Genomic DNA, 24,372 nt, shown 5'->3' with positions numbered 1-24,372 from the left:
GTTTTCTCTTACAAATTCCAATTATTAATTTATACTGATATTGGAAATTATGATAACCTTTCTATTGTGGTCCTTTGGCAAGATGACAAACAGAATTTTATCTTACATGTCAGCGGACTGCTGGCCAGGACTGATGGGAGTGCTGTGTGAGGGCGCTGAAGCTCGACAGCAAGAGCACACAGTGCTGTGGATGTGGGACAGTTTTGCCATTTTGAGAATATAGCACAGAACAAGCATTTTATACACACAATTTCAAAGGCATTCTAGTCCATGCATTATCTTTCAAATCTCATTAATAATTGTCACATTCAAAGTCTAAGACCAAAATAATATTGCAAAATGCTGTCTCTTCAGCTTTGATCCATACAGCTTGTAATCAGAATAAAAATGTTTTTTTTTAATGTAACATGGGAAACAGAAGGTAAAGATTAGCTTATATAAATTATATATACATTAAAGCACATTCATGTGTATTTCCTCCTGGGTTTATTGATGGTGGTGGTCTTTAAGGAAGGATAGAATTGCTCAAACTTTTGCTTTTGTTGTTACACAAGTTTTATTTTTTGTATTTGATATGATTTTCCCATGGTTTAGCCATAATTATCAATATAATCTAGTAAAATTTGCCTAATTTCTTTCTGTGAAAATATAAGTTATGCCTAAGCACCCAGAGCAGGTTATTTCATTGGTCCATTAATTCCTCTTGCACATGCTTCCCAGTTTTCCCATTTGTATTGTGTGTATCGGATGAGTACGGAGCTGGACATATGACAATCTGAGGTATACATTTCTCTAATCAGCATAATAAGGCTGAACTCAAGGTCACCAGGAGAAAAAGGGGTACTTATCAATTCCTTCTACTTTTACATGTGAGATTTTACTTTCTGTCTGTTGATAACCTCCTGTTAATACAGGCCCAACTCAGGCTGTAGAGAAGGAGATAGAAATCAGATGTCATTTTGAGAGTCTGTGTTTAAATAAATGAATAATAAATATTTTACTTTTATTTGAACATTATGATTCAGACTTTTTATAGAATTAATACTAATTTACAAAATTATTTTTAATAGAATAAACATTAAACCACAATGGGATAAAACCATAACCATTTGTGTCTTCTTTCACAGTTAAATTACATCGTTCATAATTTATTTTTTTTATTACTTTTTTTGTGAGGAACATCAGCCCTGAGCTAACATCCATGCCAATCCTCCTCTTTTTGCTGAGGAAGACCGGCCCTAGGCTAACATCTGTGCCCATCTTCCTCCACTTTATGTGGAAGGCCCCCACAGCATGGCCTGACAAGCAGTGCGTCGATGTGCACCTGAGGTTCCAAACCCGGGCCGCCAGCAGCAGAGCGCCCGCACTTAACCGCTACGCTGTGGGGCCAGCCCCCATTGTTCATAATTTAAACACTAATTGTTTGAATACAGTTTTGAGTGGTTTGGTTATGATTGGTTAATACAGAAATTTTTCAACAGAGCTTCTCTTTCTATCAAACAGTACTTATGTGGTGTACATATGTATGGACTCATACCCCGTAGCTATCCTATAGTTAGTACTGTGTGCCCGAAGATTGTGTAGAAGACTTCCAGAATGTCATTTCAAAAATACAACTATATGTATATATTGGCTATTTGGCAAATGTTAGGAATAAATTGTCCGTTGTAGTAAAAGAAATGTGGAGTAGTTGAACAATTTCTATGGAAATATTCAAATTTCCCAGAAGAATTGCTTACATTGCAGAAACTTCCTATGTTTTGGATTCTTATATGGAAGTCTCCTAAAGCAGACAACTGAAACTTTGTAAAATGGTTATTTTACAGATAATAGGGATTTCTGCTAAACGCACTTCCCTTTTATAGAACCAAGTTATTCTTAGTTTGCTATTCCAAAGTAAATACCAAACTGTAGGAGTTATATCTCCCAGAATATTTGCAGACAGAGAGTGATGAGATTTCTGTAATACAATCACTCTTCAGGTCAATCCTCCAATTACATCATGGTTCAGAAGTTCAGGGCAGTAAAAATAACAATGCCAAGGAAGAATTTCTAAAGTGTGTCTTTAACAGAATTATCCATTTAAGAGAAACATATCACCTTTTACCAAAGTGATTTCAATATTAGGGATCCATAATACTTTAATTTCAAAAACACTGACTTCATTCATACTAATATTTTTAATGGATCATCTAAAGAAATATTAAAATATAGAAATAAATGGAATGAGATGGTCTTAGTTTATAATTTCCATAATTTGTAATAATATAAGTGAGCTTAGGGAAGCGTCAGTGGCTTCCCTAAAGCCAGAGCTCAGTCGTTAGCGAGTAATGTCTGTACTTCTGAGAGGAATCTCCAGCGTAAGGTGGTCTAGAGGGATGAGGGCCAGGGCTCTACACCAGTGGTTCTCCACAGCGGGTGATTTTGCTCCCCTCCTTCTCCGCAGGGGACAACATCTGGAGACGTTTTTGGTTGTCACAACTGGAGGAGGGGGAGGCCTACTAACATCCAGTGGGTAGAGACCAAGGATGCTATTAACATCTGGCAGTGCATAAGACAGCCCCACAAAGAATTATCATCGCAAAATGTCAATAGTGCAAAGGCTGAGACACCCTGCTCTAGACATAGAAAAAGCAAAGAAAAGAAGTTAGCTCAGCATTTGACACACAAGTGGCTTTTCCAATCCCTAGTTTTCCTTATTGTCTTTGTCGGCGCCCGACACGTACACTTCATGTATTTGCTTCGACATTTCCATCAGCATAATCAAAGCACTTCATTTCTCAAAGAGAGAGACCTTGGTTTAACCCACTTTGTTTCTTTGAGCCTCAGTTTCATCATTTATATAAAACAAGAGAATTGAAGTTATGATTTATATTTTCCCCAGTGTTTTATTTTGAATAATTTTCAAACCTACAAGAAAGTTAATAGAGTAGTATAGTGAACACTTATATATTGTCTTCATTGATTCACCTTTATTAACATATTCCCGTATTTGCGCTCATGCGCTCTCTCTCTTTTTCTCTCTTTCTGCCCCCCCTTCCTTCCCAAGCTACCAAAATTAAAAATACATATATGCTTTTACCCAGTAATTTCACTTCTACAAATGCCTCCTACAGATGTGTCCACACAGGTGCTCGATGGTGTGTGCAGCATTGCTTGCAGTGGCAAGAGATTGGAAGCAACTTCAATGTCCACCAATAGGTGACTTGTCAAATAAATTATAGGACAAGGAAGTTCTAGGCAGCTGTTTAAAAAAATGAGGAAACTCTGTGTATTAATATGGGTATAGCTCTAAAATATATTGTTAAATGAAAAATGTAAGTCCAGTGTATATAATATGCTATTATTGTATAAGAGTGGAGGAAATAAATATGTACTTATATATTTCATAATACATAAGGAAAGTCTGGAAGGATACATAAGAAACTAAGAAAGTGGTTCTCTCTGTGGAGGAGGGGTGGAAACTACACCCTGAACAATTTAGTAAAACTAAATGAGCATTCCCTGTCCAGAGGACTTACTGGGCTTAATTAACAGTTTAAGTTTAGTCTAAGCATTTTTTTAGGTTTTTAGCTGCCAGTGACCACAGAAGAGACCTTTAAATTTTACACATCAATTTCTCAAGTTCTTTTTTGGGGTTCTGGCAAAATTCTGTACATTTCTTATATCTAACTATGTTAATGAAATCATTGCTCTACTATATTGAGTGGAAAACTATACAAAGAGCAAAGTGAGATTGATGTATATAACAACAATTCTTTTACACTGAGATTGAGCTGTAGTTTTTATTAATTCTATAGGTGATTTTCTATTAAATACAAAGAAATTAATTTTTAAGAAATTTCCACTAAGTAACTTCTTATTTTTTTTAATCCACAGCAAGTTGGCATTGATAAAGGTGACATTCCTGACCTCACACAGGTAAGTGGTTCTCTGAGTGGAAGATTTAGTATGCATGAAATTATTATTCCATAGTTTGCCATAAATGGTTTTACCTAGCGCATAGTCTTGTGAGCATTTAATGCATTTTTAATTTAGGCCAACCAACTTTCTTGGAAATTATTCTAGCGTACTTATTTTTTCTAGCTATTGAATATATTTTTGGAGGTAATATAAAGATTTTTCCAGCCCTTATAACATGGTTTCTTCTTAAAAGGCAACTGAATTTACTTATTGGGCTCATCTTTTAATTCTTACACTTGAATCAAAAGGAAGCCTTGAATAAATGTTAAAAAAGTGCTTTATCTATAAAAAGTGACTGTTTGTAAGCATGTAGTCAGAACATTTGAACAGTTCTTCCTGCTTGTTCTCCTAGTTTTCGGCATGTCCCTGGTGTGAAGGAGGGGCATGAATAGGGAGAACTCTGAAGTCATAGTTCTACTACACTCATTCATGTCTCCCCTATGATGTAGATGAATTTCTATATATAAAAGAACCTTTTTCACAAAGTGGTAGTGGTAGATGAGTGATTTTTCTGGGGACCATCTGGTACGTAAAAACAACAGTAGTGCTTCCTTGTTGGTCCTTGTATCCGTCAAGAGGGTATGTTGTGAGAGCTCCAAAAATACAGGCTCAAGGTCATTTGTATGTGCAGAATTACTGGATGACCTTTCTCATAATTGGCAGGAACTGTTTTTAGTTAATCAACTAACTCATCACTCAATTATGGTAAATTTCTGTCCCAAACATGTTCTTTAACTAGAGATACTCAGATGATAGGAGAGAATATAGAGCTGCTGTCTTATATACCAGTAATAAATATATGAGCTTTCTGTCTTTGTAAATAAAAAAAGTCATTGTAATAGAAGAAAACTGTCATAATGAAAGATTACCCCCTTTTTAATAATATCAAAGTAGATTTAATAATTGACTATCCTTATAATCCCTCAAAATATTTCCATATTTAAAATAATGTTAACCTTAAGTTTTTATTAAGAATTAGAGAAACCCAAAGTAATGGTCTCTGTATTTGTATTATTAAAATACCAATTAAATAGCAAGAATTCTTCATAAATAAAATTCACAGAACAATTCAGAACATGATGGCATTGTATTTTTTTGGTTTAAAAGCTGAGAGATAGCTCCTTCTAGTAGACAGAATATTAGTATAAAATATTTTTGCTACTATGAGAAGGCAGTGTTCTTTAATCAGGTGCATACCTGAACAAGACGTTGGTATCCTTTTGGATATGGCTAAAAATTAAGCATGCAAAAAGTACTATTAAAAATATCTTTATTAGATGTAGATTTATGAATTTTGTAACCCTGTAATAAAAAGCAAAGAAAATCAGAATGCTTTCATTTTAAATTATTTAATTCTAATAAACATTTACATTGCAACCAGATAAATAATATGTTAACTTAAAAAAGGTGGATATTAAAATATTTAGCTATGTGAATAACTTTTAGAAGTGGTGAATCATCTTTATTTCAACTCTATAGGCGTCTCTCACTGAGTGAAACAAAATCTTAGATATATTGTTAGAGAGGCTCTCAGTTAAGAAGAAAATAGGTCCTCATTTGTCTCACTTAGTTTGGACAGAGTCTGAAGGGAGACACGGAAACATTTAAAAGAATATTTAAATACCTTTTTGTTTTTACAATTAGAAAATTATAGTATGTCACCGAAAGAAGGATTCACATACTTGGGTTTAATTTTTAATGATACTATAATATTCATTATAATTTATATAATCTCCTTCTCTCAAGAGGTCCAGAGACATAATATTTTATTTACTGATGTACATAGTGCATTATCATAATTTAGGGAACAGAGACCCCATCCTTAAGGAAAATAAAACCTTGCCCTGGGTCTAGTAGAAAGCTATTCGGTGGTAGAGATTCGTTAGAATTTGTTATTATTCTTTCCTCTGATTTTGTTATGACCTTAAGAGCCACCTAAACTTCAATATTAACATTTATTTTTAAATAAATAATAAAAAATCCTCATAAAAAATTCTCTAGTTCATTTCTCCAGTGTATATTTAAAAGTCAGTATGAGAGTATTATGTGCTTCTGGAATTTCTTAGTTAGTAACCTAATTGTGATTTCTGTTGAGATCATGAGCAGCAGAGCTAAATACTCCCTGATTCTTATCTAGAGCCCCTTTCACAGGTCTGCTGGAGGCTTCTAATTGAACTGGGGATTTAGACCCACAGTGACACTATGATCAGGTCCCAGCTGGAATGTGAACTGTTCCAGGGTTGGTTCTTTAGACAGTGTTAGACCAGGATTCATCTGGAGATGGGTCGGAAATACCAGGTTGTGTGGACTCAGTTTAACACCTTTGAGATTAGGTTCTACTCTCTGCCAGGCTTCTCTGTGGGCACCATGGCCACTGAATCTAACTGTAGCAATGAACAAAAACACCCAACATGGAAGATGGTTAAAGAGGAGATGGAGACCAGAAGGGTTGCCTGTTGACTGGGAGTAGGAATAGGCTGCTCGTACCTTAATAAGGATTAGAATTCCTCTTGTGGCAAGATGGAACAGAGGAATTTAATGATATCTTTTAGGTTACAAAATGCACAATAAATACCAGTGTGGTCATCTGTAGCCCTTGTTACATTGTGCATATACTATCATCATAACCGCATATAAATGATTTATGAATATCAATGAAATACTTTTAAAAATATTCAAAAGTGCTCTATCGAGTAAGAAGTGAATATATCAAAACTGAAATATTCCTCCTCAACACTTTCAAATGGTTTCTTAGATCTAATGATCAAAAATTCAAATGATCTTCTGGTTGGTTTTAATGATGCTTTAGAAGCTAAAGCATCTGAGTTGTAGATGGATGCTTCCTTTTTGATCCTGGGTTTACAATCAGCTATGAATTTATTCCAAGAAAAGGATTTTCAAAATATTTGGTGTGTGTGCATTCCAAATTTAAAATATCTCCATTTATGAAAAACATCTTAGGTTTTGATGTCAGGAATTCTGGTTGATCTGAAAACTATGGTAAAGAAAAATCTCCTTTTAAAGACTGTACCACTGATGAATCGGTAACCGTGACGCATTGCTGTTGTCTGTTAGCTTTCCCGGCTGACTCTTGTTCTTTGGGTTGGTGTTTCCATATGATTGGTCTATAGACTTTAGCATTTTTTAAAATAAGCAACTAAAGATACTGCTTGTTATCCTTTGTTATCTTAAGTTCCTTTTACAACAGCAGAGGCATTCTCAAAGTCTTGCTCCTTGGAAATTTGAGACAATTTTCGTTTACTGTCTACTCCATGCCAGGATGTAGTCAGTGCCATAGACACAGTTGAGAAAGTGGCTGATGTTCCTGCACTCCTGAGCCTTACTTTCAAAGTAGTTTTTTTTCCTCTGAAAACATTTGAGAAATTTATTTCTGTTAGATTTCACATGTCCTTATAAGAAATATAAATGATGAAGCATTTTTAAACCTCTAAGACAAAATGCTCAAAACTTAATTTTATGTGCAATATATTGCAAAATAACTCCCCTTAAAGATAAAAGTCAGTTTTGTAAACCATGTTCTTGGTCAGATTTCTCTCAACTATTGCAGTTTTTGTGACTACTATTTTATTTTAAATTTTCTTCCTTAAATTATTAAGTAACTTTGCAAAAAGAATACAATTGCAAACTATCCTCATGGTTTTGGGAGTTTTTTAGATAACTAAGGAACTTTATAGGAGAAAATATTACCTCTTTTTTTATTATTCCATATTGTTCTCTATTTTGTGACTGTAAATAGCGTTGGTCTTTTTAAAAACAGGTTTAGCACGGACTCACATTCCTTTATGTCACATTTAACATTCAGAGGACCTACGTCTTCTCCCTGGAGAGAGGTTCTATGGCTTGATATATTTTTCCCTTAACTGTGGTTCCAAGGAAGAAAATGGAAATATGAAAAGTTTAAAGTTATATGGCCAGGCCTCCTAGGTTCCATTACTATGACAATTATAATTATTATTATTATGACAATTAATGTGACAATTTTCAAGTTATTAGGTGTGAATTCACCTAAAAATTGTGAAGCCATTTCTATTTTCTTCCTTTTAGGGTTACAGTATACATTCTATTTATCAAATGAGCACATCTATAATTTACTATTTGTTTTATAGAACAAAATTTCCTTTATCTCCTAAAAATTCATTTTTTTAAAACTTTAGAGGTATACTCCTAGTTGTAGTTTACTGGAATTTGTTGAATAAATCCACTTTCATCTGGGTTATATTTTAAAATTCTAATTTTTTTAACTTTCTAAACGTATTATATCCCCTGATAAACATTATTTTTTTCTACTCAATGGTTTATAGCTTATTAGATAATGCTCATAGAGCTGTCCCTTTCTACCCTACATTCATTACTTTGATCAAGTTAATATTTTTGTTCACTTAGTAATTTATATTTATATGTTTGGTTCACTTAGTAATTTACACTTATGATAATCACATAATTACATATATAATAATCACATAATTGTTAAGACAGTTTATGAGTCCATCAGTGAAATGAAAATGAATATTAAATAAATATTCTGAACTTCCAAAATTAAAATTTTTAAATAAGAATTTTAATTTGTCGTTATAGGTGCAGTGTAAAATATACAGTTGTATGAATTTCCTTGACTTCTGTGAGCTATTTTAGCAGTTAGCGTAGTTACTTTAAAGTCCTTCAATAGTAATTTTATATTAATTTAGAGAACAATTGTTAGAATTAAGTGTATCTATAAGTGTAGTTATATGTTTCATTCATGAAATGCTGTTGTTTGAATGCCTGCGCTGCTGTTAAGGTCTAATTTAGGTTAAAATTATTTGAGAAAGATGAAATTAAATATGCTTGAGGACTAGATGGGGTGGAATATATGTATGAACCTATTATTTCTCTTTCTAATATACAGTAAAATGCCATCACTTTGTATTGCCTAAAATGTTGTTATACAAACAAATATTTAGGTACTTTTTAATAAAAGGGTTGAAATATGTTAAATCTGCCAATACATGATAGTTTATTATAACATTCTTATATTTGCTAAAGTTACTTTATTATATATATAAATTAAATAGCTCAATAATAAGAAAATCTTAATTGTTTTTGACTATTAAAGTTGTATTCTTTTCTCCACAACTATCACTTACCCTCCCTTTTTTTAATATAGTAGCAGTTTTTCCTAATATTTCAGTCAAACATGGATAGGTGAGATTTTACTATATTTTCAAATTTCTGTAAGTTTGTATTTGGGCACTTATATTTTTGGCTTGGATACAAATACGTATTCTTTTTTCACTGTGGTCATATGGAAACATATGGTGAACTTGATTTAATTGAATTTACTGCATGTAAGTAGTATCTTAGAAAAAGTCTATCCAATGTAATCTCTACACTGAAACTACGCTGTAACACTATTTGTTATGCAGTGGAGTTAAATATATGTAAGATGGGCCTGTCTGAGAGTCCATGGAATTTCAATAACTAAATACCAAAAGAACCTGGAATGAAATTATCTCACATATATATTGGGGTCCACCCACAGACCTCTACCATATAAAGTTACAACGATGTTCCAATGTATTTACTTTGAAAGAAAGCAATACAGACATTTATTTTTACTTTCTTATTGTAGGCTCCCAGCAGTCTTATGGAGACCCTTGAACAGCATCTAAATACATTAGAAGGAAAGAAACCTGGAAACAAGTATGCATTAGTTATATATTTTAAATAAGATGAAAAATGCTAGAGTCTTTCTTTATGAGATTTATCACGGTACAACTTATATTATTGTAATTTTAGGGTGTGCTTTATTGTCATTCTTCTGGGTTCCCTCAAAACTCCCATCCTTCCCATTAACTTACAACAGTGTGACCCCCTGGATAGGCAGTCTATCTGCAGGCTAATGCAGCAAATTAGTAGGTTGTATCTGTGTTGACTGAACTTGCTGATTTATATATTTGCCCTTAGAAGGGATTCACAATACAAAGGAAAAGAGTTGCTTATGTTTAAAAATTGAGGCTGTTATCATTGGGCATGAGTAAAAACAAGCACAATTTCATAAGCGGCCTTGAGCACTCTGTTATGTTACCAGCCTCACTGTGAAAAAAGTAAAGCCCTCAAGTATGGTTTCCTGGACCCCAGACTCTCCCCACTTGAACTGTTCGGCATGGCGCGCTGCTGACACTTTCCTCGGGGGTCTCTTTATAGAGAGAGTAGCAATCAAGCAGCAATAAGTGCAGTTTTACTGGATTTTCATACCTTTGTTTTGAGGCACTTACGTTTTTGACTATTGTTCCTCATTGCGTGCATAGATGTCCAGGTTCCATTTCTTTTCTTCTCTCCAGCAGGTGTCAAACTTGTCTATTCACAAGTGCTTTCCAGTCTTTGTCGTTGCTCAGACTATAATTCTGCTGGTCTTAGATGCCTACCCTCGTCTCTGTGTAAATCTTACACATCCTGGGAGGGCCATCTCATGAAGCCTTCCTTACTCGTGCATTGCCCTGTGTTGTGGCTTCCCCCCTCCCCCCTTATGTGGTTTAAGTAGATTTTTTGATTCTAAAGGTTAGGGAGTATTCTATACTTCATTATCTCCACCTAACCACTTAGTGTTGCTTTCTCTACAGAGTCAACTTTGTTGATGATCCCTGCTTTATGTTTATTCCATTTAGATTCACAGCAGAAGTTAGCAAGACAACCTGTGAACTGATCATTGCAGGGCTGTAGGCTGATCATGGATTTTACCTAAGTTATAGCTATCAAAATGCAACTCCTTTTCTGCTTCCTTCTCTCTGGACATTCTCCCAAAATCTAGACCATGTTTTGATGTTACTTTTTTGCTTGCTGTTTCATTAGCTAAGTGTTATTTCTGTTATCTTTTCTAAGTTAATGTAAAAATTACTGCATGTTTTAAGTTTTCGATGAGAAACAGCAGTGTAGGAATCTCTCAGGCAGTTATGGCTGAGCTATTTGGAGTGATGGATGGCAGGACCTCTCAGGGCTCTATCAAGGTCATTACCACAGTCCAAGGTCTGTCCTCGCTTCACTGTGGCTGTGGATGATCAGACTTTTGTGGATAGATTGATGTCAACTAAAAAGACATGAAAGTACATTAAGTCACAATAGAAGATGCCCACTGCCAGTTATTGTTGGGGCCACCATGTATTAGGGGATGTAGGAAGCCAAATGAATTGCCTAGGATTTAAGCAAAAGGAGGCAGGAAGCAGAGAAATGTCCCTGCTCCTGTGGCAGAAGGACCTTTTTAGCTATGGAAATATGCATATCCCCGAGAGTTAGAGCCTCTCCCTTGGGCAGTGCAGGACACATATTAGTGAAAAGTCAGCTTCTCTGCACTCTTTCCCCCGCAAGGTCCCCCATACCCTGCACAGATCCACACTTTTCCCATATTACATCTGCTGGTGCTGCAGTCACCGGAGAAGCTGCCTTCTAGAGTGGATTTCATTAGCCCTAACATCATGTCTTAATTCGCCCCCTTGTGGCTACTGCAAACTGTTTTTTGGAAAATTTAACTATGGACACGTAGTTAATATTTCTAAGAGCAGTGAAATACAAATTTAATGATCTGGGGTTTTTTTGTTTTAAATTTTATTTATTTTTTACCCCCATAGCCCCAGTAGATAGCCGTATGTCATAGCTGCACATCCTCCTAGTTGCTGCATGTGGGACGCGGCCTCAGCATGGCCGGAGAAGCGGTGTGTCGGTGCGCGCCCGGGATCCGAACCCGGGCTGCCAGCAGCGGAGCGCGCGCACTTAACCGCTAAGCCACGGGGCTGGCCCTTAATGATCTGTTTTGAATTACCTTTTTCTGAGCATAATTTTTCTCTCTCCTTTAAATTATTTTATGCTTGTCAGATTTCTTTTCTGAATTGGCTGAGACCACCTATGAACTTGTCTTTTGCTTATTCCCTATTTTTAAAATAAATGAATGTAGTAGTTAACTATTTTCTTCTTTGTATGTTTGTGCTTACCTGGGAACTTTAGTGAAGGGTGAGTACTATATTGAGTGACTTTTTTGCATTTGGTTATTACTGAAAATGCAAAAACACTCTTAAGATTCCACATTCGGTATTTGGAACATTTAAAACTGATTTCTGTCAATTTTTCACATCTGTGTTTTTTCATTATACTTTTTTTATTTGTCTCCCAAGGTGACTGGCATAGATGGTTTTACTTTATTGTGGTCTTCTTGGATCAAGACTAATAATCTCTTTTAGATTTATATATTCCTCTTAGATTTTACAAATCTAAGTTTTTTCATTTGTTTTAGTAAACAACAGATTTTCCCACGGCATATGGCAGAAGTGCCAAAAGGCAATGTTATAAAGAAAATTAATTAGTAGGTTGTTTTTTTTGTCTTCTAGTAGCAGTATAAAACTATTCTATCCTCTAAGTCAAGTAAATGCATAAAATGAAGCATTTTCAAATGTCTACCATAAAAAATGTCTGCCCTTTATATTTAGTGCCTTATATCCACTGAGATTCATTGTTGAAATTTTATACAATACTGTGTGAGATGCCTTTGTATATTGTCTATGATTCCACAAAACAAAAGAGAGAAATTGATTTTATTTTACATATGTGTTTATTAAGTATTGAGGGTGTAGGAAACCCAAGATAAGTCTATTGTAATTAAAATTATTTGGAAGACATAGACAGGTTTTTCACATCTGTGTTTTGGTTTTTTGTTTCTTTTTCTGGCTAGCATTTATGACCAGAACTATGTAGGGATTATTGCTGTGAATAAGAAATAACAGGATTTCCTCTTTTGATAGCTTACTGTGAACATCTTAGAAGTAAACCTTGGTATTTGCTATGTTCATCTTAAAAATCCATGGATTTGTTGGTAGCATTTTGCAGAATTTAGGGTAGATTACTACATGGGTCATTCATTCTCTTCTAAAATTATATTCATGCTTTATTTTTCCCAACACGATTCACTGTGTACTAGATTTCTCTAGCTGAAATTATTAAAATCAGTATTTGTCTTTAATATATGTCATTATCTATATATAAAAGATTGTAGCATTTTCTTTTATAAAGGGCAAATGACCCATGGTAGTGTAGAAATCAACTGAGAAACAGGTGAAAAGAAACAAGTTATGTGGTGTGTAAGAGAGGAACAAATGTGCTGGGCTCATCTGTGTTTCCATCAGGACAGGCTAGAATGGGAAACCAGCACAGGCTCTGGTCATCAGACCCCAGACTTGGACTGGAGTCCTAAATCTGCTGTTAAAGAATGATGAGACCTTGAAAAGTTACCTATGTCTCTGATCCTCAGAGCCCTCAGATTTTAATCAGTGATTAACGATGCTTTTTAAAGCTGTGGCCCCAATGGGAGCACCTTTGGTTCTCACCTTTTAAGTGAAATCATGGCAAAGGCTGGATCTGGTCCATGGAAACAGAGATCACACATCCTGACAGTTTACTTTCACACAAAATAATTTTTAAGACTTTTGGTTAATTTATTTTTTTATACAAAGAGTATGTGAATGTATTCTCATTTTAAGATTCAAATAATACCGAAGTATATTTCAGTGCCTACAAAATGCCAAGTGCTGTGTAAGGTGCTGGGGGTATAAAACAATGGGATGGTTTCCCTTCCTTCAAAGAATTTAGTGTCTAGTGGAGAACACAGATAACTAAACAGACAAGGTACAATGCGGTAAGTGGGGTGAGAGCTGGAGAGAGACAGGAGGAGATTTTCATTTGTTTGCTTAATCCATGGGGTTACTAGAAGTGTCATTTAACAGTAGTGTTCATGTAGGAGCTTGGCAAACCAATTCTTGTGCCAGTTATGATATTTTGTACTTAGGTTTGAGCATGATATTCTTTAATAGCTAGTAGAGCAATTCTGTCATTTTTATTGTATCTTTATTTTTGCTACAGAGTATAGAATATGTTAGAAATTTTTATATATTAGTTTGGAAGTATGTTTCAAAAAGTTCTTGCTTATCCTTAATACTTTTTTCTGTGTTAGTATTTCTCATTGTGTCAGTAATGCTAAGAATTTTTTCTTTAAAATTGCTTGAGAAATAAACATTAATTTCAATTTATTCATTCTTAGAAAGCGACCATGTCAAATGTTTTCTTTGTAGAGGTGAAGTTATTATTTTCTTGGGTTTTTATTTAACTCCCTCCCTTTTCCTCATATATAAAGAGAAACAATGGTGGGAGTAGAGACATTATTAGCCAAAAACTAATTAGAGAGTTTTCAACCTTACAATATACAAATTTTTAGGTTCCCAAGTAACTTTCTGTAGACACAGAAAACACTGTGGATCTGTTTATTTCATAGACCCTTTGTTGAGCAGCACAGATCAACATATATCCTTTTCTTCATAGGTTATGTTACTCTTAAGATAACATTTAGCCAAACTACACATAACCAAATTAAGTGTGACCATTAGGCTTTCATTTTCATCATATAGCAGAAGTCTCTGTGTGCCCCCGCTTTACGTTATATTCATTTTAAGTAAAAACTGAATTTAAGCAGGAAATGGCAGGCATGTATTTACAAATGAAGTTGAACATAAAATACTCATCTGGCATATAGCACTGCTAAATTTCTTTTGCTACATCCAATAAAACAAAAATTCATGATATTGTACAAAATTCCAGTTACTAAACCTCTGCTGATTTTGTTTTGCTGCTGCTATGTTTGGCATTCTCTGCAGATGAGTAGAAAGCCATCCCTGCCATCCTAGAAGACCTTGACAATAGGCCTGAAATGTATTTTTTTCTTCATTTTGTTTTATTATTAATTCATTTTCCACCAGCCCAGGTTAGTAAAATGTAAGCTATGTAGGCAGTTGTTTCTGAAACACTAAGCTAGAAATTATGTACAATAGTCAGTGCTACCAGAAATCTATCTAAAAAAAACGTTTCCTCATAATTTTCCCTCATGCCCTTAGAAACAAGCATTGAGGTTCCTGTTGTTTTTCAAGCTTCCACTAGTTCTAACAGGATAATAGGAATATTTTTCATAGTTTTCATTACAGCCATGAAAACAACAGACAAACTTCAGGAGTGTGCATGTGAACGTTGAGACACATTTCAGGCACAGGGCTCATAGGGAATTTTTTTTTTATTCTATTGTTCCTTCTGTGTATCACAATTGTGATTAAATGAATCACAATGTACTTTAGCCTTAATGAGTTTTGTAACTTTTTAAAATAATAGACCATGGGGCTGGCCCCATGGCCGAGTGTTAAAGTTCCACGCACTCTGCTTTGGTGGCCTGGATTCGGGGATTCGGATCCTGGGCGTGGACCTACACCACTCGTCAAGCCATGCTGTGGCAGCAACCCATATACAGAATAGAGGAAGACTGGCACAGATGTTAGCTCAGGGCTAATCTTCCTCAAACCAAAAAGAAGAGGAAGATTGCAACAGAAGTTAGCTCAGGGTCAATTTTCCTCAGCAAAAATAATAATAATAATAATAATAATAATAATAATAATAGACCAAAGCTGTTCTTTTTTGATTCTATAAAACATTATTTTCCCCAAGTCTTGTAAAAATTTTTAATATTCCAATTTAGACACTTTATTTTTGATGAACATAGACAATAATGATCAACTCAAAGAATTAAGTTGCTAGAGATAGAAAAAAATTCAAATTTAAGAATTTCTAGTACTAGAAATTAAGTGGATGGAAAACATTGGAAAAGGATGTCATAGTTGAGTAAAAGATAAAAATTTTTTTTAAATAGTTTATCCTTTACTAAAAGAGTCTGTCTGGTGGTCTGGTGGTTAAGATTTGGTGCTCTCACCTCCCAGCCTGGGTTCATTCCTGTCAGGGAACCACGCCTCCCATCTGTCGGTTGTCACGCTGTGGCAGCTGTGTGTTGCTATGATGCTGAAAGCTCTGCCACCGCTATTTCAAATCCCAGCAGGGTCACCCATGGTGGACAGATTCCTGCAGAGCTTCCAGACTAAGACAGACTAGGAAGAAGGACCTGACCACCCACTTCCGAAAAAATTGTCCGTGAAAATCCAATGAATAGCAGCAGAGTATTGTCTGATATAACAAACAAAGGTGAGAGGATGGCGCAAAAAGACTGGTCAGGGTTCCTCTCTGCTGGGCACAGGGTCACTAGGAGTTGGAGTTGACTCCAGGGCACTAGCACCAAAAAAAAGTCTGTATATAAACAAGTTAATACTTGACCAAGTGATATCAAACTTAAATGTTTCTACAAATGTATTCAGTTTTAATGTATATTCAGTTTTAATTTTTTGGTTCCCTTTTAGATCTGGTGCTCCCTCTCCATTAAGTAAGGTAAGTTTGTTTTTTGTTTTGTTTTGTTTTGACCATTTTAACAATTTTTGAGTGTACAGTTCAGTGGCATTAAGTACATTCACATTGTTGTCCAACCATCACTATCATCCATTTCCAGAACTTTTTTCATCTTCCAAAACTGAAACTCTATACCCTTTAAACACTGACTCCCCCCACCACCAGCCCATGGCAGCCACCATTCTACTTTCAGCTCTATGAATTTGACTACTCTAGGTACCTCAAATAAGTGGCATCACCCAGGATCTGTCCTTTTGTGACTGGCTTGCTTTACTTAACATAGTATCTTCAAGGTTCATCTATGTTGTAGCATGTGTCAGAATTTCCTTCCTTTTTAAGTCTGAATAATATTCCATTGTGTGTATGTACCACAGTTTGTTCATCCGTCTGTCTATCCATCAATGGTCAGTTGGGCGGCTTCCACCTTTTGGCTATTGTAAATAATGCTGCTGTGACCATGGGTGTACAAATATCTGTTCGAGTCCCTGCTTTTAACTCTTTCCAGTATATATCCAGAAGTGGAATTTCTAGATTATATGGTAATTTTATTTTTAAGTTTTTGAGGAAAGGTAAGGTAAGTTTTTATATATTCTGCTTTATATTAGTTTCTCAGTCCAATGTAGTATCGCAATGTCTCTTAGTCCTCTCTTTTAACTAAATTTTTTTAATTTAGTTAGGAGAAATTTTCATAGATTTTTATTACAGCTGAAAACAAATGTATCAGTGTAACATTTACTAGTTACAGAGCACTTTCATATACTTTCAATCACAGCCCTGTGAGATAAATAAGGCAAATAATATGGGTGTTTTAATGGTAGAGAAATCAATTGTAGTTGAATATCTTTCCACAAGCATGCCTTTTAGACAGTCTACACTAATAATTTTAATAACTCCTTCACTTCCTTATCTCTTTTTTAGCGTATTGAAGGACAGGATTAGGATTGTCAGTGGCAAAACACTTTACTTCTATAGGTCTGTAGTTCACACTTGCCATTTTATTTTTCAGGCAAAACTGTAATAAATCTGCTCCTCCTTCTTTGACAGATTTCCATTATGTAATTGCTGTTATTACAGACGTGAGGGATATCCTTAGACTGCACTGGTGGTCCCCTGACACCCCGTACTGCGCCAGTACTCGGCTGGCTGCCCGAGATTCCCTCATGGAGCTCGAACAATCAAATCAAACAAGCGAACAGCTCCCTGGTGATTCTGATACAAAGCCAGGCTTAAAATCATTGTCTGTGTAAAAAATTCCAACATGTGACGACTGAGTAGACTGTGGTGAAATTATGGACTCCTTGGGGATGGTCTGTTTCTACATTTTGGCCAAATTGAATTTTATTGATTTTCTTTTTGTAATAACAGGATTATTTTGGTTCTGTTTTCCTAGCTGCCTCATCTTTTCAGAGCTTATTGTTACAAGGTAGTTTTTAATGAGTCTTTGAAGACCTTCATTTCAGCATTCATGTTGGCAGATTCATTGCTGTCATTGAGTTCTCAGTGGTGTTTCATAAACATCACTTTCTAAGCTTATTTACATGTATTGATTTAAAAAAAAAACACTAATTTCTTTTAGAGCAATTGTCAGTGTCCACAATGGATTACATGCAAATTAATTTTTGTTAGTCCTTTCTCTTCCCTTGATAATGATAATCTTTCACATTCCATTTGGAAGATTTGAATTTTTGGTGAAGAGAGAGGCTTGAGTTGATGTTTTCTGAGCAACAGTATCCATATTGCTCATGTGTTTGTCTTTCTTGATTTTCTGAATGCCTGGCACTTGTGTATCTATTGAATTTTGACTTCTTGGTTAGTTGTAGTCTTGGACAAATAGATATCAGACAAATACTATTTAAGTCTGGAAACTCCTGTACATTCCTGGTCTCCTCAGTCCTTTTTCTTACATTATTCTTTTTAAAACCTTCTCTAAGGTTAGTCTGTTTGACATCAGATGTCCAGTTACAGTGTGTCTGATGGCCTTGCTTGGTCTTGGTCTTTGTGTATCGTGCTTGCTGTTATATCTTATTTCCACTTACAGAACTAAGTATCAGTGGACTGTTTTGAGATGTTCCATTAATCTTTCTCTTGTGAATACATGGAGAATTAAATATACCAAATCAAAGAAAATACAATTTGGATAGTTACTGAATAAAAATTTTAATTTTTTAATATATTAACTATTACGTACTCTTCTTAAAAAATGAACCAGTTCAAGATAATAAATGTTAGATTTTATTTCATGTTTTTAGTTTTATCTCTGTCACATGAGTGATGGGATATAGTCCTGATATCCTCGGGTTGTCAGTGACTTGAATCTTGTTTGTGAATTATCCTCTGCCATCTGTGAACTATTTTGTAAGTTAGATTTCTGGATTTAAAGCTATCTCAGACGACCTCACATGAATGAAGTCTGTTTAGGATGCGATGGAAAAAGAATGGCCTTGGTTTTATAGCAGTTATTACAATTGATAATTTTTAAAGTTTTTGACAGCTAGTGAGATCTCTCCCACTAATTTTATGTTCAGAAACTACATTTAGCTTTGATTTTAAATATATGAATAGAAGTCATTACAATGTTAGGCCAAATATTTTTATCATAATTTCATATAAATTACATTTGACTTTTAAAATTTGAAAGATGTCTCATACAGTATTGATTATTTGTTACAATTCTCTATTTTAAATTTTTCTGAGTTTTTTCTCCCACAAGGAATTACCAAAAAATTGCTGGGAATGTCATGGATCTGCAAAGTGGAAGTCCTGTTGCTCTGTGTCATGTAGATTCGTATTTGACTAGAGTATGTCGTGCCTCTTCACTTTCAGTCTTCTCCAGCCACCACTGTTACGTCTCCGAATTCTACACCAGCTAAAACTATTGACACATCCCCACCGGTTGATTTATTTGCAACTGCGTCTGCGGCTGCCCCGGTCAGGTTAGTTAATGAGTACGCTCTGAACTGTTCATGAGTATTTTGATGAAGTTTTGTTTTATTTTTATGTACTGAACCTAGATGATTTCAGAAAATGAAATCTAGTCCTAACATGTGAAATCTGGGGTTATTTTTAGGTACACAAATTAAGTTCTTTTATACCTAATACAGTTACTTAAGCCTGTACCTATCAAAGCATTAGAAAGAGCTAAGCTGTGGCAATCATGCTCACACCTTTGGGAAAGGAAGTGTGAGAATGATGCACATGCCTCAGGTTCTTCTGAAATTGGCCAATATGGAAAATGTTTTCTAAAAGTAAATCTTCTTGTGGGAAATTCAAAGGGTGTCTTCAAGTGCTTTAAAAAAAAAAAAAAAAACTTGCAATCGTAGGCCAATTAGCTGTTAATGATCGACTCATCTGAGGGACTGAAACTAGTGGTAGGAAGAGACCGTCAGGGTGTTCCTGATCAACTTTTATAGCACCTACAGTCAGAACAGTAGTGAGAAAGGTGGGGATGACTGTGCGTTCTGCAAGGTGTCAGGGCTGCCTACAATGAAGCCCCGACTCACAGGAGCTTCCTCAAGTAATAATTTTAGGTCAACTCTTTGGTTCTTTTGCCTCGAGAGGATTCTAGTCTCGTTTTGTAGTATCGGTGACTCATTAGGAATGCCCTTTATTTGGGGACTTGAATTTTGAACTGAGCAGTAAATCCAAGTAATAAACTCGTTTTAACTGTGTGTTTTACCCTCTACTTGCTTAGTTCTAATAGCAAGCTTGGTAAGTCCTTTCTGCCTCTATACTAAGAGAAATTGTTTCTTATAAAAGCTTTGATTCAGGTCTCATTAATAAATATGTTTCCCTCTTCTGGCACTTAGACCAGTTGTATTTATGAAATGGACATCAAAACTTGGCAAGTTTCAGGGATTTTGAGGCTTTTTTTTAAAGTAACAAAATTCTTTCTTCAAAAGAGTGTTACTTGGAAATCTAATATGTAACAAAGTTAAAGATGGAACTGCCGTTTACAAAATGGCATGGGGAACCTGGGACCCTGGTGGCTTGGTACCTGGTCTGGTAACCTTTAGGCCAGTACTCTTTTAACACGAATGTACATGTGAAGCACCTGGGCTCATGTTAAAATGAAGATTCTGTTGCAGTATACATAGAGTAAGCCTGAGATTTTGCATTTCTAACAAGATCCCAGGATGCTACTAGTTTGGGGACCACACTTTGAATAGCAAAGCTCTAGGATCCTCCTTGGAGCTTCTACAGATGGAAGAGCTTTGAAAAGCACAGCCTCAGCTGAATAAGAATAAAAAATATGGAAGTATTTTTAGGTGAGGCCTCTGATAGGCAAACTTGATATGTTGTAGTTTAATTTAGAGAAAAGGTACATTAGTGATTATTCATTTTAGTATTCTTTGGTTTATAAATAAATTCTTCTCAAGACGAGAATTTTTTTCCATACAAAACATTTTAGAAAATAGAGAAAAGGAAAAAATTACCTGTAATCATCTTACCCTAATACCTTTAATACTTGGATATGTTTCCTTTTGTCAATGTCCCCATAACCAGCATTTCAAATGCTACCCAGTGGACATAACATGTTTAAGAAAATTCCCCCTCAGCTTGAGGTGTTTAGGTTTTCCCTTTTCATTTCTGTTCTATGATTCTAGTGACCCATTGCTTTAAGTATGGTTTAACTTTGTTATTGTCTGTAGAGCAAGAGTTGGCAACCTATGGCCCCTGGGTCAAGTCTAGCCCACTGTCTGTTTAAATAAAATTTTCTTGGAACAAAGACACATTTATTTGTTGACATATCATTTATGTCTTATTTCATGCTACAATGACAGAGTTGAGTAGTAATAGAGACTATCTAGCCCACAAACCTAAAATACTTAGCATCTGACCCTTTACAAAAGTAGTTTGCCAACTCTTGGTATAGAAGAACATGTGCTATACTTTCCAAAATGTTGTTCTCTTATTGGATTTAAAATATCCAAAGTCTTTGAAGTTTTCTGTGTAAGTCTTTATTTAAAATGGTCTTTACGTTATAAAAATTTCAAAATCTAATTTTAAAATTATATTTTCCTTTCAGCACTTCTAAACCATCTAGTGATCTTCTGGACCTCCAGCCGGACTTTTCCTCTGCAGGGGCGGCAGCGGCCGCGGCACCAGCACCACCACCACCTTCTGGAGGAGCCACTGCGTGGGGAGGTGAGTGACACCAGACAGCCGTGCCGTTTTCCTATTTAGCTGTTCATATTGCGGCTATAATTGTTATACTTACCTTCTGATTATCCAAAGTGGTGCTAGAAATGTGGAGAGAAAATGCTAAGAATGGCATCTACTGGTTGAAATATATATTGAGAGAGAGACAGAGACAGATAAAGTACATATAATACAGTTAAAATGTTCAAGTAATCATACAGTTTTTATTTTAAAAGTTGGAACAGAGGCAATATTTTTCTTTGCTATTCTAAAATTCTGAGTCTTTGTAGTACTTCTTCTCTAGAGATTCAGGCCTTAGAGGATTGGGTGTTCCTGTGAATTTACGAGATTACTCACAGGCAGCATTTCTAATCTGGTTTATTCAGGTGTAGCCTCCTTCATGGATTCCTTTAGACCTGAATTGCTTTTATTCACATTGTATTTGATTTCGTGAAGTTGAAATCTGGGATAGATTCTTGTTTGTGCCAGAAAAGACTCATACTAAACTGGTTGAGAGGAATCACACCTGAGTGCTCAATTCCCATTACGTTCGTGGATCTTGGGAAAAATTAACCTTTTATAAGTATTTGATTAAAAAACGTATTTAAAACTAATATAAAAATTAAGTTAATTACTGCATAATTCTCAAAGCTGCACAGAGTTGGTTTTAAATACCTTGCTCTATTGCATCAAAGTATCAAACTAAAATTTTTTAAAAGTTTAAAAATGACTCATACAACTACAGAAACAACACAGAGGGAGTGACATGAGCAAGATGGTGGAATAGAAGGTACCCCATCGTATCTCCCCACAGCAACAATGATTTGGCAGCCATCCACGGACAAAGTGCCTTTGTGGGAACTTTGGGAGCAAGGTAGGAGTTTGAAAAACCCCCGTGGAGCCCAAGACCGAGGACAGTTGTTTTGAGAAGCCGGGCCTACACCTACTAATAAAGCTCACCAACGTTGGTCCTGACTATAGACCTAGAAACACCACCATCCCTCTGTGGACTCACCTACAGTCCCATTTGGCTTTGGTCCTGCCACCAGCACTCTCTGCCAAGGGACCTGGGAGGAGCCACACACGACGTGCTCATGCCTCAGGTAACAGGCCTGCTGACCTTGATCTCAGCCCTGGACCCTGAAACCGCCTGTGAACCAGCTCCAGCCCCTCTCAGTCATGGTCCAGGAGCAGTCCTGCCTGCCTAGGGATCCAGCAGGAGACACACCTGTACATGCCCCCAGAGGCAGGCCCAGTGACCGTAGTCCAACCTCAGATCCTGAAGCAGTGCTATGACTCAGTTCCAGTCCCTCCCAGCCTCACTCAGGGAAAAGTCCTGCCCACCCACAGACCTGATGAGAGACACACCCATCTGGCCCCTTGAGGCAGGCCTGCAGACCTTGGTCCCAACTGCAGACCTTAAAACAGCCCTGTGACTCAGTTACAGCCCCACTCAGCTGCAGTCCAAAGCTAGTCTTGCCCACCCAGGGACCCAACAGGAGCCATGCCCCTCCATACTTAGTAACAAGCCTGCCATCTGTGGACCCAACTGCAGACACTGAGGTGGACCCTTTTCCCAGCTGCATTCCTAAGGACCAAGGTCCTGAAGGCAGTTCCATCCACCAGGGACCAGGCAGAATCCATACCCAAGCCCCTGGCAACAGGTCTGCCAACCGTGGACACCATGGCAGACCCAGAAGCAGCCACATGACCCAGCTCCAACATCACTCAACTGTGGTCCCAGAGGCAGTATCATCAGCTCAGGGACCTGGGGAAAAGGTCTTTACCTGCCAAAACCAGTCTTTAAAGACTGGAAGAGGTGTTTGCTCCTTCAAATGCACAGACGCCAACACAAGGCGACATGAATCACAAACAATCAGGAAAACAAACCTGACATCACCATAGGAAACTAATAAAGATCTAGTAACTGACCCCAAAGAAATGGAGATCTGTGAATTTCCTGACAAAAAATTTGAAATAATCATCTTAAAGAAGTTCAATGAGATGCAAGAGAACACAGATAGACAACTAAACAAAATCAAGAAAACAATACATGAACAAAATGTTAAGTTTAATAAAACAATAGAAACCATAAAAACAACCAAACAGAAATCCTGGAGCTACAGAATACAAGGACTCATCTGAAAAACTCAGTAGAGCCAAAAATATACAGTGGGGAAACGATGAAATCCAGCCATTTGTGACAACATGGATGGACATTGAGGGTATAATGCAAAGTGAAATAAGTCAGAGGGAGAAGGTCAAATACCGTATGATTTCCTTCATCAAGTAGTAGATAATAACAACAATAAACAAACACATAGGGACAGATATTGTATTGGTGGTTACCAGAGGGGAAGTGGGGAGGGAGGAGGGCGAAAAGGATAATTCGGCACGTGTGTGGTGATGGGTTATAATTAGTATTTGGGTGGTGAACATGATGTAATCTATGCAGAAATAGAAGGATAATGATGTACACCTGAAATTTTTACAATGTTATAAACCAATGTTACTGCAATAAACAAAAAAATTAAAAAAAAAAATATACAGTGGGGAAAGGATAGTCTCTTCAATAAATGGTGCTGGGAAAACTGACTAGCCACATGCAAAAGAATGAAACTAGACCACTATCTTGCACTATACACAAAAAATTAACTCAATATGGATTGAAAACTTGCATGTAAGCTCTGAAACCATAAAATTTGTAGAAGAAAACCTAGGCTATAAGCTCCTTGACATTGGTCTTAGAGATGTTTTTTTGGACCTGACTCCAAAGGCAAGGGAAACAAAAGCAAAAATAAACAAATAGGACTACATCAAACTGAAAAGCTTCTTTTTGGAAATCATCAACAAAACGAAAAGGCAATCTACTGAATGGGAGAAGATATTGCAAATCATACATCGGATAAGGGGATAATATCCAAAATATATAGAGAACTCATTCAACTTAACAACCAAAAA

At 36.0% G+C, this 24,372-nt stretch overlaps 1 protein-coding gene across 1 annotated transcript in view; it reads left to right on the top strand.

The window, feature by feature from the left end:
• The window catches only part of SNAP91 (synaptosome associated protein 91), a 152,787-nt gene that overhangs the window by 71,471 nt on the left and 56,944 nt on the right, over positions 1-24,372 (top strand). Inside the window, exons 9-13 of the mRNA XM_087443835.1 lie at positions 3,880-3,921; positions 9,593-9,663; positions 16,227-16,254; positions 19,096-19,205; positions 21,299-21,417. Coding sequence (XP_087299961.1) covers positions 3,880-3,921; positions 9,593-9,663; positions 16,227-16,254; positions 19,096-19,205; positions 21,299-21,417 — 370 coding nt within the window. The remainder of the gene's footprint in view (positions 1-3,879; positions 3,922-9,592; positions 9,664-16,226; positions 16,255-19,095; positions 19,206-21,298; positions 21,418-24,372) is intronic.

The sequence above is a fragment of the Ceratotherium simum genome, chromosome 19 (genome assembly GCF_057802395.1).
Source record: "Ceratotherium simum simum isolate JZ-2026a chromosome 19, ASM5780239v1, whole genome shotgun sequence".
Taxonomy (NCBI): Eukaryota; Metazoa; Chordata; class Mammalia; order Perissodactyla; family Rhinocerotidae; genus Ceratotherium; species Ceratotherium simum.
Note: the sequence above shows the minus strand (reverse complement) of the source record. Positions and strands in the feature narration are given on the sequence as shown.